This window comes from Lepisma saccharinum, chromosome 18 (assembly GCF_977018435.1).
Source record: "Lepisma saccharinum chromosome 18, izLepSacc3.1, whole genome shotgun sequence".
Taxonomy (NCBI): domain Eukaryota; kingdom Metazoa; phylum Arthropoda; class Insecta; order Zygentoma; family Lepismatidae; genus Lepisma; species Lepisma saccharinum.
The window spans coordinates 62,716,463-62,735,171 of NC_139246.1; the positions used below are offsets into that span (position 1 = coordinate 62,716,463).

Consider the following 18,709-nt stretch of genomic DNA (forward strand, 5'->3'; position numbering starts at 1 on the left):
GTATTTAACAGAAATTGTTTTTTGCATTTTTTTTGTCTTCATGAAAATGGAGGGGGAAAGGTGGGAAACATTTTGAAGCTTGAATCAGTGGCGTGCCGACAATTCCTTTTGGGGGTATAACTCAAGTTACATTGGTCATATGATAATAATGCAAATATTTTTGTGTTCCTTACATGTTAGCGATCATTTCCATATCCATGTCGACACTGTGATGTACTTTTTGCTTGAGGGGAGGGTGGGGAACAATTATTTTCCCGAAATTTTGGAATTTTGAGAGTTAGCCCCCTCCCCTGCAAAAATTTCATATAGTCTGAATCTCTGGTTCATTCCGCGTACAACGGTATGTCACTCATCGCTCTAGGGCAATTAGCTTCCGATCTACACTTATTTAATTGAAACTCTGCATTTTGCTCAAAATCGGCTCGGTACCCAGAGGCTTACTTGTGAAAAAGGTCTTGGACGTCAAAAGGTTAATTGAATTGAATTATAATTTCTTGATACATTGGAATCACACAAACCCTTGGTATTGTTAATATATTTGTATATGTGAATGGTGAGATGCGGTAATATGTAAGGTTGAAGTAGATAGATAAATAAATTATTGAGCTACGGCTGGGAATAAATGATTGAGCTATGGCAGGTAAGAAATTATCAGGAAAGATAAGCTGCAGGAATATGAGCTTAAAGTTTCATTAGAGGGACACTTCAGTAAAAGATACCACAGATTTTGATGAAATAGCTTTTTATGTGGTGTAGAAATATGGAGATGGCTTGTATTAACGAGAATTTAGTAAACTGAAGTCACATATGAAGTAAATATACGTGCATAAAACTGAATCAAATATTAATTGTTGTGTGAATGAAACTGATATTTTCTTCCATAAAATGTGACTTACCTTGTAGTCAAGAAATTAAAATACATGGCAGAAAACAAAAACTCGGTTCCTAGCTTTTGACTCTTCCCAGGGTCAGGAGGAAGGAAACTTTACAAGCAGATGACACTGATCCTTCTCCCAACCTGCAGGTTTTGCTTCCTGATAATGACGTGGAGAAAAGGTTGAAAGCTAGAAATTGAATTTTTGATTTGTTTCGTGCTGTTTTAATTTCCTTGTGACAAGGTAATAGGATTTTACCATGAATGTTCCAGCACATGATGCAAGGAATTTTTAAGAAAAAAAAAAAAAGAACCCAAAATCTGTAAGAAATAGCACTTTTGTTTCTATTTTATTTCAACAAAGAAGTTTACAAGGAGGCAATTGTGGTTAAGAGGATATGCAGTGCCAAATTATTTCAACTCAAATCAGTGCGGAGTTCTTTTTTTGAAATGCGATAAGGAATTTGATAATGTGAATTCTCCAGAAGTTGTAAGTAATTTTTCACTAAGAAATGCAGTGCAAATTCAGTAATATAACACCATCTTATCATATCACTGTGAATTCACATTTATACCTCTCCCCTCCTTTATCAGTTTTGTTAATCAGGTGAATGATTATAAGTAAGATGTGATTTTATGTGAAAGTGATAATTTCTCAAGATCGTTTAAATATGTAATCTAACTTATAATTTTTGAATTGCTTTCCATTGTTAATTAAGTTTATTTTGTTAAGCATCAATGTAAGGAAAAGTGAAATGTCACCATAATGAAATGCCAAGGAATCAGACTTGTTTCTTCTGTACTAAGTTGTAGCTTTGGTGCAGGAAAAAGAATAGCAAGATACATATTGAAAATATTTTAGAACTGTGTGTACAATATTTTGTGCTGACAACTATTTAAAGAAGTAGAATGTTCAGGTAGCTTCCATAGCAGAGTGGTCAGTGTCATGCAGGTCGCAGGTTTGAAACGTACATGAATGTTTGTGTTCATACATCATTCTGCTCATCCATTTCATCAGTTCATCTATAATCTTCACTGTCAAGATTAACTGAGGAGGAGGAAAAAAAAAAAAGTAACAATTAGAAAGAGTTAATGTGTACAAAAATGTCCCATCTATAGTATCTCATTTTCTTTTAACATTTTAACAGTTTCCAGTGTTGAGTACCATCACCACAAGAATATTAGATGTTTACCTGCTATTTTCTGTTGGAGAGCATGAATCTTCATTGCAAACCTTAACATCTACTGACAAATTAAAGAACGAATCTGGAAGTGTATTACGAACAAAGACTGGACGTTTAATATCTACCAGGTAACTTTCAGTGATGTTTACTTTTGGTGGAGAATTTATTTTTTCCAATATCAATAAACTGTGTAAGTATATGTTTGTTGTACTTATAAGGTATATTCTTAATAAATTTTCTTGAATTATTCAGGAAGCAGTTGTGAACATCCCTGTATAATGTTTTTTGACTAGATTTTTTCTGGATGCAGGATTTATGCAATAATTACAGGAAATTAAACATGAATTCAGTTTGACTTTTACTCGTTTGAAGGTATCTTTATTTCATGGATGCTTGTAAGCAAGGAATATCACAACCCAAACAGTCAACACTTTTTACTAATAATACAATTCCAATGTGTCACACCATCTGTACAAGAAAGAAAATGTTCCTCTGTTCCTTTGCATAAGAAAATTGCCTTCTGTATTCCCTGCAACAATTGCTGAAGCAGATATTTGAAATGTTGCATTTTTTCAAACTGGAGTGACACACAGAAAATATTCATTCATGTGTTAGTGCATTTTGAGCTTCCTTTTGATTACCAAGTGATATTTTTTCAGTGTAATCTTTAAAATTTGTATGAAACAAAAATACCATATAACTTTTTGTTGTTTTGGTAGATACAAATTGCATAATATATTTCCATAAGGAAGTCTTGGTTTAAAACAATTACTGACAATGTAAGCTTTCTGGTTTTTATTGTTTGTGTACAGCTTTGTGACATTAGAAGTCATTAATCAAGATAGGTAGAAATAGTTCATACGCAAAAATGAATAGCATTGAATTAATAATAATAGGCATTGAAATACCACAAAGATCTTATCTTATTGGCTCATTAATGAAAACAACTTCCTATTAAAAGGAAGATTGCAGTTCATAATGATCATTGTATTATTGAAATTGACAAATTCTTCATTAGCATTTACTTTTTTCATAACCAACAAAACCAGCGACAAGCCCTGCAAACTGGTTCCTGGAAGTTGTAGATCTTGTTGGTGGTAGCTTTAGAAAGTTCTGAACCAAAATGCCACCAGAAAAATAAGTCATTTCCAAAGCTACATTTATTGCATTATTTTCTAACAAACGACAACCTTCAAGAAGAATATATTAACTTATCAACAGGTACTAATTAGTCAGTTTCATCTGTCTCATCAATAGTTTGTGGTATTTTAATCATTATTAGGTGTTTCAGCAATTTATTGTGTAACAGTTACGATAGAAATTCAAATGTTTAATGTCTTTTTATTGAACAACAGCGTTTTTTGAGAATAGTTACTGTTTGTGTGTGATTGTGATAGTAACATTTGATTTTCCTACAGGGATCTGATCAAATGGTGCTCAAGAGCAACAGAAGGTTACGACGTGAAATCCATCACATCATCTCAGAAGGTTTTTCAAGATGCTATTGATGTATTTTGCTGCAGTGTTAGTGGTAAAGGTAAGGTGATGTTTGTTTTTCATAGTCACAGTTTCTTTGTTTGGATTACCTGTAAATCAGCCTTTGATTATTTAGTTTTACTAAATAATTCAACCGCGTTGTTTATTTCCCTCAACATAAATAATTCTGTTAACGTTGAGGAATAAAGTACTTACTTCTCCATGATACTGGTTTATTGAAGTAACATGGTTGGTGGTGGTGGCACCTACTTTTATAGAACTCGATACATGAGTTTCACAGGTAAGTAAATACTTTAATCCAGTACATTAAATTGCAGTACATTCTCAATTCTCTGAAACGTAGTTACTTCTAGTAGAGTAGAATGAAATGTGTCGAAGATTGATGCATAATTCCTATTTGGTGGAAACATGAAATGTAACATAACACACTGTGATGTTAATTTTCCATGTTTCTGAAAGGTGTGAGATGCATTTTGCGAAATGATGTGAAATTAACTGCAAAATGTGAAATAAACTGTTAAACATGAAATGTAGTCTGACTGACACTTTCTGAAGTTTCAATTATCCTGCAAGTTATGCAATTCCTGGAAAATTGAATATTTCTGCTGTACATAGTTGAGAATCAAAACTGAACTCCTTCCTTTACATAAGCACACTTAATGCTCTGATAACTAAATAAAATATGGTATCAGAAGGGAAATGTTTATTTTGTGTAATAGGTGTAGTTTTAAAATTAAATTCAGGGTTTTATTCACCATTTTAACACCAAAATGTTGTTTAATATACCACTTTTGATTTTGAAAAATGACCAGTTTTTGTACCAAAATCTTGATAATTTATTAAACATAAGTCTGTGGCCCTAATTATAATTATTAACCATGAGAGAATTGAAGATGTTCCTAGAACTGTGCCCTTGCAGTTGAAAGTAACCAGATATGATCTTCATTCATGGGTGTTAATCCTCATAATAAAATTGGTAATTTTGGTAGATTGGTAATAATTGGTCACTTCTCATCCTATATAGACATGTACAAGCCAGACATGTTAACCACATCTGGGAGCAGAAGGCATTTTGGGTAACTATTACAAGTGCATGTTTTGAGCACTTCTTGAAGGTTGGAACTATTGAGGAAGAGTTCCGCACCTGCACATGTCTCCAACTTGACCCTCTCAAATGGCTTTTTTGCCAGATATCACTTTCACCTAACAGTTACTTTGCAGATAGAATGGTATCACATTGCTAACTGCCATAAAGGAGCCCAAGTTGCAGGTACTACTCATTCAGCAAGGTTACCATCTCATTCCATTTGACTACAGTGGCTTGAATTTCAGAACTTTTTGAACATCTCTTGTATATTCTTTAGGAATAGAAAAGTAAAGTGTGTGCACAGATATTGAAATTATCATTAATGAACATTTGCTAAAGTACAAGGAAAAAGTTAAAATCCACACTGTGTCCAACCTTATAAAATGTGCCACTCTTGTAACAGGAGTGTACAATGTTACAGAATAAGGTAGTGATGCTGAAACCAGACGAAATTCCTATATGTTGTGCATTTATTACTGTTCATGTGTTTTAATTCCAACTTAAATCTTGCAAGATATTATTCTGTGTGGATTTCCTGAATGAAGTTGTTTTTATGTTTTCAGCCTCCCAGCTATCACTTGCAGAAGCTATTGGGTCTTGCCTTGGGATTGTAAGAACTCAGGCAGGTTTCTTTGTAGAGTCACACAAACCACCTGTCAAAATGACCTCATCCTCGCTAGTGGTTGGGAGGGTGACAGTCCCTCGTCAGGAAGCGAGCGTGGTAACATTGCGATCGTAAGTGAATATTTCAGTACTGTTATTTTTTAATGTAATATGAGGAATTAACATATTTATTATCTTCATTTTTGCTTAAGCTGCTCTTAGCATTTGTTGTGGAATATTAAAAAATTTGCTTCCACAGTGTAAGCTACAAGGGTCATTCCATGTGAAATCAACAAGGTCCTCAACCTTGCATTTTTTTTGATTCATTTGAAATTTGACATTCTGGAAGGGCCAGCTGAGTAAGGAAAATATGGAAAGTTGCAGATCCATATCTTTTGTATTTTCAACATTATAGTGTTGCAAACTATGCGATTTTGACCATTTTTTTCATCTTGTTAACTTTAAATTGCAATATTTCGGCAACCAAGGCACCTACAAAAGTGATTTGAACAGCGTTGGAAAGGTCATGAAGTGCTCTTTCACACGAGATATTGCATTTCCATGTCAGTGTAAAAGAAACAATTGAGGGTAGTGTAAAGAAAACTTTGGTTGCCATTTTCTCAAAAATGGGTCTTTTAATTTTTTTCAAAAAAATTGTGTCATACATACATAAATAACTACAAAATTTGAAAATGGGATGCCAATGGGATCGGGAGTTATGTTAGATTTAGTGCAGGGTAGAGTAGGTTAGGTAATGCATCATAACATATTGTGATAGACAAATTCCTAATATTCAAACGTAAACGTCTAACAGAAATGAAGTACAATATTGTTTGAATTAACGTACATGAATCTAACATTTAAATTCGCAGTTATTATAAATACAGGTTGATTCAAAAGTCCTGTCCCATTGGTAACTCAGTTATTAGTGTACATAGCAAAAAATAGAATGAGGGGAAAGTTGTTGGAAATAGGTGAGTTTCTATCTAAAGTGCTTTAATTTTCAACATACAATGCACTGTTTAGGCTGTACACTGGTACAAGCTTCATTGGTAGCCGAAAATGCCACATGCTTGGCCCTGAATACTGCATGGCATCGCAATACCATAGAGCACAGGGCAAATTGAGAATAGATGGCGATAATTACAGGTAAATTAAACAAATGTTTATACTAATGTGTTAAAAATGTGAATGTGTGACACACACAGTGGCAAAGTGTGTAGTTCTTATGTATTGCAAGCAGATTATAGTTAATATCAATAATAACAACAAGATAATTAATAAAAATCTACAAGTATAAAAATAATTAGAGATAATATTATCTCTAACCACTATTATTAAAAAAATAATTCAAATACTAAGTAAAACTAAAGAGGTAGGATATTACGTCCAGCCCAATAAAATAACTAACCCATTATCTTTGCGAGTTTTTAACTGTTTCTAGAGGTCTGCACGTCACATGTTCTTATTTTTTAATACTTGTTTATTTTAGTATTAGTCAAGAACACATTAGACTCATCTCTGTTACAGGAAAGAAGTAAATTTGTTTCCTAGTGTTGTTATTTCTATTTCTAGCATGCCTATAATGTTATTATTGTTGACAGACTGTGGCTAATTTGCACCTACTCCTTAAGATGTGTGCATTGGTTGTTTTGCAGTGTAATGACTATTTTCATCACAGTTGCAGTGTATGTGTAGAAAGTATTATACGTGAAGGCATTTTTATCCTCGAGATCCCCTCCCTCTTTCTCTCCAGTATACAAAACTCCTCTTCCTTCTCTTTGGCATGTGGTCGAGGTTTTCAGGCAAGTGCAGACTGACCTTGACATTCTGGAAAAATCAAGGGAACAACCTAAGACAATGAAACTATTGGAAAGGTCACTTAATTTCATGAAAGAAATATTTTCAAAAACTAAAAGAAAATCAAGAAATATAAAGAATTACCATACATACCCCAAGTTACTGCAACAAAAGTTTTTCCATCTGTCATGAAATGTGCTAAATGGTTTGGAAGTTTTTTGGATAATACTTGGGAAAGTCAGGAAATTTGTGTAAGAATCTTGTAAGAACATAACGCTGAAAGAGATAATTTTCAGTGTTTTTGAAAGATTGTCATGATATGATAAGGTACGAGAAGTTCTTCTGAACTACATGTGCTCTATATATTTTTTAATTTTTTATTTATTTATTTTTAATTTTTTAATTTTTTTTTTTACTTATCTTGTTGAAGTGAAGTGAAGGAGTTTCAGCGCAGGTGTTGCTTTTTCTTGCAGGAAATCCAGCTCCACTTTCTCATTTACCCATCCTGCGGCTCAGCTTTTGGAGAGAGTTGCTTGTTGTGTTTGGAGGAAGGAGCCTGTGCTCTTGGTGGGTGAAACAGGAACTGGCAAAACATCTACAGTTCAATACTTGGCAGAGAAAACGGGACACCATTTAATTGTTATCAACATGAATCAGCAAAGTGACAGTGCAGATTTGTTGGGAGGGTAAGTATTTTAACCATTGGACTCCTACACTTTCAATGTGGCCAGGCTACATTCTGTGCGCTTGCACGGAGAGGTGGACTGTGTCAGTGCTTGTACTGACGTAATGAATTTTGGTTGGTTGATTTAGTGTTAAAAGTCCACTTTATGCACAGTATGGCTAATCCGGACTGGACCTACAGTTTAACCACTATGTGCCTCCATCGGGTATCGAACCTGGGACCCCTTGATCACAAGGCCGCGACGACTCAACCACTGCACCATCGGAGGGGCCCCTTTAATGACTTTTGGAATGTCAGTATATAATTGAGGAGAAAGAAGAATAGTGTGGGTTGAAGTCCACTTTATGCACATATAGGCTAATTTGGACTGTACCTACAGTTTAAATTGAAATCTCAAACCCCTATGTGCCTCCACTGGGTATCGAACCCCAGGACCCTTGATTATGTTACCACTATGCCACCGAGGACCCCTCAACTTTTTGGAAATAAAGTACCAGGTGTCTATAATTAATGTTTCCCTTTTCAGAGCCCATGCCAATTATGGCAGTATAATTAATGTTGCCCTTTTCAGAGCCCATTCCAATTATAGAAGTGTAATTAATGTTGCCCTTTTCAGAGCCCATTCCAATTATAGCAGTGTTCAATATGTGTGCCTTCAACATGATTGACACTTTGTAGACATAAGACAGTGTGGTCAATGGTGGTTGCACCACTGTGGTGAGAATTTGAACTATTTTTTGTTGGCATTCACATCCTCACTGTCTCCATAGCCTCTCTAACAACTTTCACTGCAATCTTGCTTGTAACGGGCTCCAGAAGGCTCTGAGCAGGGGAATTTTGAATTTGCAGTGCCAAATTTCCACCTGGTGGAAACAGCCTCTACACCAGGTCTCATTGCAATCCGATCCTTTGAATCGGCTCCGGAGGGCTGTGAATAGGGCAACTTTAATTTTGTCACCTGGTATGAATGACTTCAACATTTCTAAAGATAGCAAAATCATATGAATGAAAATTCATGATGATAATTTTTTTTTGATAGAAAGAGGCTTGTGAATAATTAGTGCAATTTAGAATGTGGGAATAGATGTAGAAATTCATCATATTGATGAGTTGTCACAAACCCAGCTTACACAAGGGCTGGTACCAATTGTTTCCATTGTAGTAGACTTCTATCTTCAAAATTTTAACATCTTACTTAATAAATAGCAATGAATGGTTTGTATTAACCTCAAAGAAAAGATAGCAAAGTGGAAAAAATGAAATTTGAATTTGATTAATTTTCATCATGATCAACTAAGAAGTTTGGAATCAAGGAGTCCTGGGTTTGATAACTGGTGGAGGCACAAGTGGTTCGGATCCCACTCTAAACTGTAGGTCCAGTACTGATTAGCCTTTCTGTGCATAAAGTGGACTTAAAACGGCAATTCAATTCAAGAAGTTTGGAAGTTTACATGCAGATGTACATGACTATTGGGTTTGAGGTTCAAACTCGAGACCTATAGATTAGCCTCATACCCATTGGCAACTACATTTATCCTTTAATTATTCGCAAGAATCATTTCCTCTCTTCGAATCCACACAAAGCATGTTCTCCCTGTGACTGATTTCATGTACATACTAGGGAAGGCATGACAATATTAATAATAAATCCACATTTTGAACTTGAGCAAACTGTAAATAATACCCTATTCTGGTTTATGACATTTCATCTGTGCAGTCAATTCTTGTTTCACACATTTCAGGTTCAAACCCATGGATGTAAAGCATGTAATATTGCCATTGAGGGAGGATTATGAAGCACTTTTTTGCAAGACATTTTCCAGGAAGGAGAATGTAAAGTTTTTGGAGCATATAATGGTAAGTGTAAAGTAACTAAATATGGTGTTCATGTTTGTAGATTGATTTCCCAGAAGAGATTTTGTAACAATATATTTGTAATCTGGTGCACTTAGAAGTGCTGTGCACACCAATGGCGGAGAATGAGCTGGGGAAAGGGTAGAGGGTCACTTTTTTTTACTTGTTCTATGGTTTTTTGTTCGTTTTCAAGAATATAACCAGAACTGGTTGCCCCATTTTAGACGTCAAAGGAAAGGAAGAGGGGTGGGTCCTTTTCCACCCTCGCCTGTAATCAGCCCGCATCAGCAAGAAAATCGTGGCTGAAACAATCTGCATCACCCCCCCCCCTCCCCTACGTTTGCTAACATCAAAAGAGGGAGAAGTCAGTCATTTAACGGAACACTTTTTTGGCAGATATTACAACATCGACACAATTAGGAAAACGTATGAAGTGGGAAACGGGAGTTATGATGCACATAAGATCGAAGTAAACTTTTGTGCAAACCTGGATGACAACGCATTAAGCGGGTTGACGATCTTTAGTTCACCTATGTGGTTTTTATTATCTCTAACAGTTTCGCTTTTTTATGAAGTGTTGCAGGGGACAAAGAACATGTTTTGAATGAAAGCGGTTGCCGGAAGTTGTCGGCTACAAGGCCGAAAGTTGCTCACTCACGGGAACCTGATGAACTCTAAGGTCAGAGCTGGACAGATGGGCCAGACTTCCAGGTGCCACGCATCTGTATTTTGGAACATTCCTGCGATCTTATCTCTCAAGGTGGTGTATTTATCGATGAAAGAGCCTGACCTGCCATACACATTGGCAAAGACTGCAAGTCCAGCAGTCATTTCGGGCTGCTCCCACCCTCCCCCGCGAGTTTTCAGCGGCTCTTAGGACAAGGAAACAAGTCAAGTCGATTTAAAATAACATCCAAGCACATTCGATCTTCTCTTCTCGCGTATCCAAGAGCAAGCGTGGCAAAACAAGCCTGGCACGTTGGGTAGCGGCAGTCGGGTCCGGGGTAACACTGGTGCACTTGAGGGAGGGGAGGGCAGAGGTCAAGTGCTATTGGATATCACTCAAGCATTGTGTGGTGGTGTCTATTTTTAGTTCAGACCTAACTGTGAGAGGTAGAGCGCTCGTAAAGGGAATGAGTGGAGGAAAAAACCGCATTTTTCGGCAGATTTCCTTCAATTTTTCAACTTTCTTCTTCCAAATTTTTCTAAATTTTTCACGGTTCCCGGGAAAAGGGTCGTTACTTCGAGGGGGTCGTTATACCCAGGGTCGTAGAATCGAGAGTTGACTGTATTTAGACATTTACTTTTTAAGATAGTAGGGCACGGAGGTTATCCATAAAAATTATAACAAAATGTCAGAATTTTGCACTAAATTGTATGATATTTACTGATAGAGTACCGATATAAAATATACCGATACCGATATTCTACCGATGCAATATAAAATTAGAAATGATCGTTGAAGAACCTGAAAGGTTCATTGACAATGTGTGTTTCAAGGTGACTGCGGTGAAAAAGAAATTGCATATTTAGGCATTTACTTTTTTAGAAAGTAAGGCATGGAGATTATACACAAAAATGGCAGAATTTTGCACTAAATTATCAAATATATATATATATATATATATATATATATATATATATATATATATATATATATATATATATATATATATATATATATATATAGATATACAAATAATGAAGGAGACAGTAAACACTTACCACACGAATAGAAATAATTCAATATTTCGCAATCTGAGTCGCATTTTCAAGAAGGTAGATAAAAGATCGACGACACTGTGAGTAGAGGCACAGAATACTGACCGTAGCGTCTCTACGGTCAGTGTTGCCAGAAACAGTTGAAAGGAAACACTAAATACTTTGGCCAGTGTTTACTGTAAGGTGGGTGGGTAGTTTCGGGGAGGAGAGGAAAGAGTTACTGGTTGGCTAGGTTGAGTCCGGGGGGTATAGTGGCGTGCATGCCTGCTATATAGGCCCTTTCCCATCGCCTGCGGAAAGATGTGTCAGAGCGGGGGGGTAAAAGGTGGATGATGGCAACACGGAAGCAGTTATTGAAGATGGTGTTATGGCTGTTGGTGTGGATGGCAACTGTGAAATCGGAGTTTTGGGTGAAGGAATGGTGATTATTTATCCTTAGATTCAAGGGGGTGGAGGTTTCGCCTAGGTAGAAGTTGCCGCAGATTTGACAGATGAGGGTGTAAATTAGGTTGGATGAGTGGCAGGTGCCCTTAGGGTGAAGGGTGAACTCACCTGCCGCTGTAGGGATCAGGAGGGTGGGGGAGGTGATGAGTATGGGGCAGGTCTTGCATCTGGGTTTGTTGCACCTGTGGGCTGGGGGAAGGGGTGGGGGTGTTTCGGACCAAGATGTTTTGGAGGTTGGGAGGGCGACGGAAGACGACCCTAGGTTTTTCCCGAAAGATGTCTCTGGTCTCGGGATCACTGTGCAGGATGGGGAGGAGGGAGTGGAGGGTATGTCTGATTTTCGTAATGTGAGGGTGGTATTGGGTGATCAGAGTTGGAGGGTTGGTTTTGGGTTGTTTGGTGCGGTTGTGGGAGTTAGCTCTAGTGATTTGTTTGTTGATGATGGTGGAGGGGTAGCCACGGTTGGTTAGGGCTTGGTGCAGGCGTAGGTTGTAGTTTTGGCGGGATGAGGGTGATGAGTTGAGGCGCTGGCCTCTGAGGGCAAGGGAAAATGGGATGGCTTTTTTGGTGTGGTAGGGGTGTATTGGTAAATTAATCTAATTTTACCGATACACCAATATGCCTATATCGGCCGATACCAATAAGAGTACCGATTAATCGGTCCCATCACTAATATTTATAGATATATCGGATCGATAATATAATCTGTAATTTTACCGATCCACCAATATGCCTATATTGGCTGATACCAATAGAGTACCGATTAATCGATCCCATCCCTATTTTAAAGCAAAATTCTGGTAGTTGATGTGGTATAATTTTGATTGAAAACATTTATAAAAATTCTGAACTGTGTTGAATTATGAATAGGGCGGAGTCCCAGTAGAGCAAAATGCTATAAATTTTCCCCCAATTTTACATTTTCCTGCATTTTAAGTTTCTTTAGCTAATCGAGGGTACATTGTATCATTATTGGTATCTGTTCAGAGTAGTATCAGCTAAGTCCTAGTTATGTGCCTAATAAATAATAAGTCCTAGTTATATGCCTAATAAATAATTGGTTATGTATAGGGTGCGGATTCTCAGGTTTTAACCTATTTTATTCCTTACTTGGTAATGTCACTATTGTAACATATATTTTTGTTTTAGCCATTTCTTAATGAAATACATGAATCGTATAGGTCCTAAAAATGGCTAAAAGGGGTTAAGATCAGGGAAACAGTATTTTTATCTAGGGTCAAATTTGAATTTAGTTTAGTATGTATCAATTGTTATGAATTAATAAAGAGTGTAATGAATGCCTATAAAAGGATAAATGAAATAAATATATTGCAGCAGAAAACGAAACGAGAAAATAAAATAACAAAAGAATTTAACTCACATTGACATGTCAAATGGTTCCAATATTTCACCAAGAACACTAGGCTTCAACAGGGATATGAAACAGGAGTACTTTATGTGAAGGCAGTAAAATTTATAAAAAGTTAAAAGGCTGCAGTACTATATTAAAAGAACACATGTTAAAATCTGGAGAGAAGCATATACTATGTACTGTGCAAGGAGGATGACTGAAGTATGCAAGGAGGATCACTGAAGTATGTGGACATGAGAGTGGCACATGTTTTCATTGTTCCAAATAAACTGACATGGAGAATTTTTTTGTTATTTAGTTGTTCTATAATGGTTGGCCAGCCTACATCAAGGTTACCTGTAGTGGAATTAAGATTGTTACAAGTATCTAAGATGATTTGTGATTCTTTTATTGTTAATTCTGTTTTGCTTGATGCTGGTGAAATATTGGAAGAACCATTTGATGTGCCGTTGTGATGCAATTGTTTGGATATCATGAATTTGCCATGTGATGGGGCCAAGCTGTAATTTTTAAGAAGTGAGTTTCTTATTGTAATCAAACTAATGTTAACATGTGAAATCATCACAACAGATTAGCAGGTAAATTATTTTAAAAATGAAGTGGTCTGTACTTAAGTGTGATTTGCTGCTTTGTGTAAGTTTTACATTACAATTACTTGTTAAAAAAAAATCGTAATGAAACTCTTAGAATTGTGCAATTCCTGATAATTGATTCATATAAAGACACAACACACAGAGAGACAAACATGTATCTGAAAAAATAAACAGTAATGCTTGTGGTAACAAATTAGTTTTTTGAGTGTTTACCTGCTTTTTTCTTCGAAGCTTAATTACATTCATTACTTTATTATGTCTGTTTTGAATGTGAATGTGAAAAGTGCATAAATTTAATGCTGTCTTTATCATGAACCAAAGACAGTTCTGATCGTTTGCTTCTATTTCATGAAACTTTGTACTTCTTGAGTTCTTTATTCTTGCAGATGTGCTTCAATTCCCATAAATGGAACACACTGCTTACCCTAATGAAGCACAGTATGAGGGCAGCTTTGAAGAGGTGCAAGGATGACCAGTTACAGGCATGGCAGCAATTGGATGCCCGTCTGCAGAGACTTGAAATGCAGATAAAGTATTCAGATAATGCCCTGGCATTTTCGTTTGTGGAAGGAAGCTTAGTCAGAGCATTGAAAGAAGGTACTGGCACTTTCAAGTGTTTATTTTGTCAATGGAAATTTATGGTTAAGAACTGTTCTCGTCGTGGCTACTTAGTAGAGCTGTGACTTGTAGACACTAAAAGCAGACAAGGGGACAGGCACAAAAAATAACACAAAAGAAGCTGTAAAAAGGCATTAAAGGTACAAAATATGGTGATAGTAATAGAGGGGGGAGCAGGTGTACTTCATAATATGACTTCTTACATGATCGAAAATTTGTTATATTGATAGTAGGGATGGGCTGATATAAAATTTTTGCCGATACCAATAGTACCAATATAAAATTTACCGAAAACCGATATTCTACCGATCCGATATAAAATTAGAAATGGTCCTTGAAGAACTGAAAGTTTCATCGCCCTCCTTAACAAATGTGTGTTTCAAGGTGACTGAAGTTCAAAAGGAGTTGCATATGAAGTTCAAAAGGAGTTGCATATTTAGACATTTACTTTTTTGGAAAGTAGGGCACGGAGATTATACATAAAAATTACAACAAAATGGCACTAAATTATCAGATATTTATCGATATATGGGATCAATAAAATAATCTGTAATTTTACCAATAAACCAATACACCAATATGCCTGTATCGGCCGATACCGATAGAGTACTGATTAATCCCTAATTGATAGCTTGTTAAATTTACATTTAATTATTGTATTATTATTTGCACAACAAACTGTATTTACTTTGTGGGTAGCAGTAGCATGTGTTTTTAAGGCTCGATTGGACCTTTGGCATGCAAATGGGCGAATTTTTTTCAATTTTTCCTCTCCATTCGAAAAACTTCTTGGATATTTCAAAATATGAAACATTACATCAGCTTAGAATTCCTTCTAGAGCATTGACGTGAAATTTCGTGTAGTTTTCTTTCACTGTTGTCTAGATATTATCAATAGTTTAATAGACTTAAGTAATCACAAAACTATTGATAATATCTAGACAACAGTGAAAGAAAACTACACGAAATTTCACGTCAATGCTCTAGAAGGAATTCTAAGCTGATGTAATGTTTCATATTTTGAAATATCCAAGAAGTTTTTCAAATGGAGAGGAAAATTTGAAAAGATTCACCCATTTGTATGCCAAAGGTCCAGCCGAGCCTTAATGGAAGTCTTTATTGTTCTACATACATGTATATTCAACATCCAACATGTTTCAAGTAGGAACTAAATGATGACTTGCAGGTTTCACACTAGAATATTATATATTTTCATTTGCTGAGGCAATTAGAAAGATAGAGTCCAATAATATTGCAACTATATTCACTATTACACAGGATCTGGCAGACGTAACACCCATTTTTCATGAGCTGGTTATCTATACCATATCTTGTATTACAGGATTAGAATTGTACAGATTTCTTACAGCTTCATTAGCAATAATAATATACCACCACACTGAAGCACGTCATATGACACTTTAGGTTAAGTGTTCAAAATGCTGTCCATCTTGTGCGAGACATTCACATACTCAACCAAACACACTGAAGCAAGTCTTTAATTCGATGGTAATGTGAGTGAATTTTTCCGTAATGCTGTGTTTCAAGTCACCAACATTGACACTAACAAAAAATAATAATAATTGGGCAAAGTATAGTCCAGGGATTGAGTCGGTCACTCCAGTGTCAGTTGATGGATTGTTTTACTTGAGGAAACCTGAAAAACAAAGGTTCCTAAGACAACATGTCAGTTACAATTACAGCATTGCATACATACAGGGTGTTCCAGAAGTGATAGCAAAAACTTAAAGGGTGAAAAGTATTCGATAGTAGAAGCAAAAAGTCTCTGTAAACATGGGGTCGCTAACAAATTGTTTCCCATATAATTGCGAATGTATGGTTACGATCTGCCACCCACTGACTTGATTGTTTGTACACATCGTATGATTTTCACATGTGAGGTAGCCGTAGTCCTACTTAGTAACAATTAACAGAATTGAAAGGTTCACCTCGCTCGATATTACTGTTGCTTTTATTACCAAAGACTACAGTATGGTACAAGCAATCAAGTCAGTGGCGGATCATAATCATACATATGATATACTTATCACCATTTCAATTTGCACTAACACTTCTGGTACACCGTGTATATACTTTATGCACTTTATACTACACTAGTTAAAAACAGGCGTTTCTTCAGCCAGACCCTGTATTAACATTAAGAAGAGGTAAACAATATGTCAGGTTCAATTTAAAAATCATTGTTTCATTGTAGGATATTGGGTGCTGTTGGATGAAATAAATTTAGCAGCTGCGGAAACTTTGGAATGTCTGTCTGGTCTGCTGGAAGATAGTTCTGGTTCTCTCTGTCTTCTTGAACGTGGCGATAAAACACCTATTAAGAGGCATCCTGAGTTTAGATTGTTTGCTTGTATGAATCCTGCTACAGATGTTGGGAAAAGAGATCTCCCTCCTGGATTGAGAAACAGGTATTTATTTCTTCATTTCCAAGCATTAATTGTTTAAAAGCAAGATATGTCTTGACCAGTAATTATTTGAATTTTATTTACACCAAGGTGAATGGTTTATGGTACAAGAGTAGCTGTAATTTAATCAGAGAATTCATTTTGTTATGCAACTTTGGTGCAAAATTAATGAAAATTGCTAGACTACTGTATTGTTTTTGCACTAATTCTTTCCAATGCATATACCACTGATATCATCTAATACCAACATTGTTATTGATGTCTTCCAAGATCCAATAGTAATCACTTGTGGAAAGTTTTTTTGCTTGTGTAAAAGTGGGAAACTCTGTATTTTTAATTTTAACCCTTAATCCGAGCAAGCTATTTTTGGAACGCGTCTGGGCAAGCAGTGTCTTGTCGGACACTGCTTTTTTTTAAAATGGATCTTGCCCTCCTAATGCAAGATTTTTATGTTTCATCGATGTGGAAACAACCGAGTAACATGATATTTAACCTAATTATCATTGTTATGTCCATAATTCTTGTATTCATCATCATCATCATAATTGCATGTTGTAATTTTTGTAGCATAGTATATGAAACATGTTAGGCCTGAAGTAGTTGAGGAAATTGTTTTATTTGCTCATATATTTTTCGTTTTTTCTATTTTATCGCTAATAATATTTTTATGTGATGTCTTATTAAAATCTTCATCAGGGTTCCTACGCATCCTGGAAAAGCTGGAAAACCTGGAATTTTAAAATATTCCTTCCAGGCATGGAAATGTTATGAAGTTTCACATTTTTACAAGCTTTACCTGAAATTTTGGAGATTGTCCTGGAAATTCCTTTGCCCCATTTTATTTGTATGAATTACAATAAGTTTTCATTTAAAACAGGCCAGTGTCATGACAGTGGTTTATTTACTTATGTCACGTTGCTGTATACTGTAGTCATAGTTTTGTGATAAGTTTTATTTTTGTGATTGAAGTATAATGTATTATTTGGTATCGCTCAGAGGTAGAAAATATGATGATAATAATAATGGTTAAAAAAAAAAAGGGTTTGCTATCCTAAATATTCCAAGTTTTCCAAGGATATTATTCTTGTTTGTAATACAAGATGGTAATTTTTTATAAACTTATATATACTTGTGTTTATTTTTTCTACCTTTGTATTTTTTCTGTATTATTGTAAAAATTAAATAACCTTCATTATACTAAGAAATGAAAGGTGTGGAAAGGAGCAGGTGTAGGGGAGTTGGGAGCCTGCATTAAAAAAATTTAGAACTATTTTTTGTTAATAAAAGAAAATATGTAATTATGTGTATTTTGCCATGCTAACTTTCTACATGGGGTGTAAGGGGTGCACCTTCCACGTAGTGCACCCAATAGTCAACCTCACTTCCACATAGTACACCCTGGACTGCAGACTATCGAGGCTCTGGCGACTGACCCCATGGCCAGTATAATTTTGTTTGTGTTGTCCTGTGTTTTGTCCTTATTTGTGCTAACTGCTCCTTTACAGCCTCAGCTTTTAATGAAAGTCAGAAGATTTTAATATTTTATGATTTTAGTTCTGCAACGTTAGAGTTGTTACGTGTAACAATAAGGGGCTGGACCCCATATAATGTGACAGGTGCAAAATAGCCTTAGTGCTGACGCACCCAAAATTTTAAATTCAAATTCAATTGCTTTCTACACTTGACCTGGAGCAATTGTGGAAAATCCTTGAAAAGTCCTGGAAATGTCCTGGAAAAAAATTGTATGATTTTGTGTAGGAACCCTGTTTATTTTTGATTAAACATTTGTTAATACATATTCAAGTAATATTACAACTTTTGTTTGTACACTGTGTCCGACAGACACTGCTTGCCCGTTTACGTAAGTGAGATGGAATTTTTTTTTACGTCTGACTTACTTTATCGTATCAAACAAAATCAAATATTGTGAAATGAGAAAAAAGGAGAGAA

At 35.7% G+C, this 18,709-nt stretch overlaps 1 protein-coding gene across 1 annotated transcript in view; it reads left to right on the top strand.

Moving 5' to 3' along the window:
* The window catches only part of LOC146002607 (midasin), a 586,494-nt gene that overhangs the window by 18,260 nt on the left and 549,525 nt on the right, over nucleotides 1-18,709 (top strand). The window contains exons 10-16 of the mRNA XM_083140572.1: nucleotides 2,023-2,186; nucleotides 3,477-3,595; nucleotides 5,206-5,377; nucleotides 7,519-7,731; nucleotides 9,473-9,587; nucleotides 14,102-14,312; nucleotides 16,549-16,762. Of these exons, the coding sequence (XP_082996698.1) occupies nucleotides 2,023-2,186; nucleotides 3,477-3,595; nucleotides 5,206-5,377; nucleotides 7,519-7,731; nucleotides 9,473-9,587; nucleotides 14,102-14,312; nucleotides 16,549-16,762 (1,208 nt within the window). The remainder of the gene's footprint in view (nucleotides 1-2,022; nucleotides 2,187-3,476; nucleotides 3,596-5,205; nucleotides 5,378-7,518; nucleotides 7,732-9,472; nucleotides 9,588-14,101; nucleotides 14,313-16,548; nucleotides 16,763-18,709) is intronic.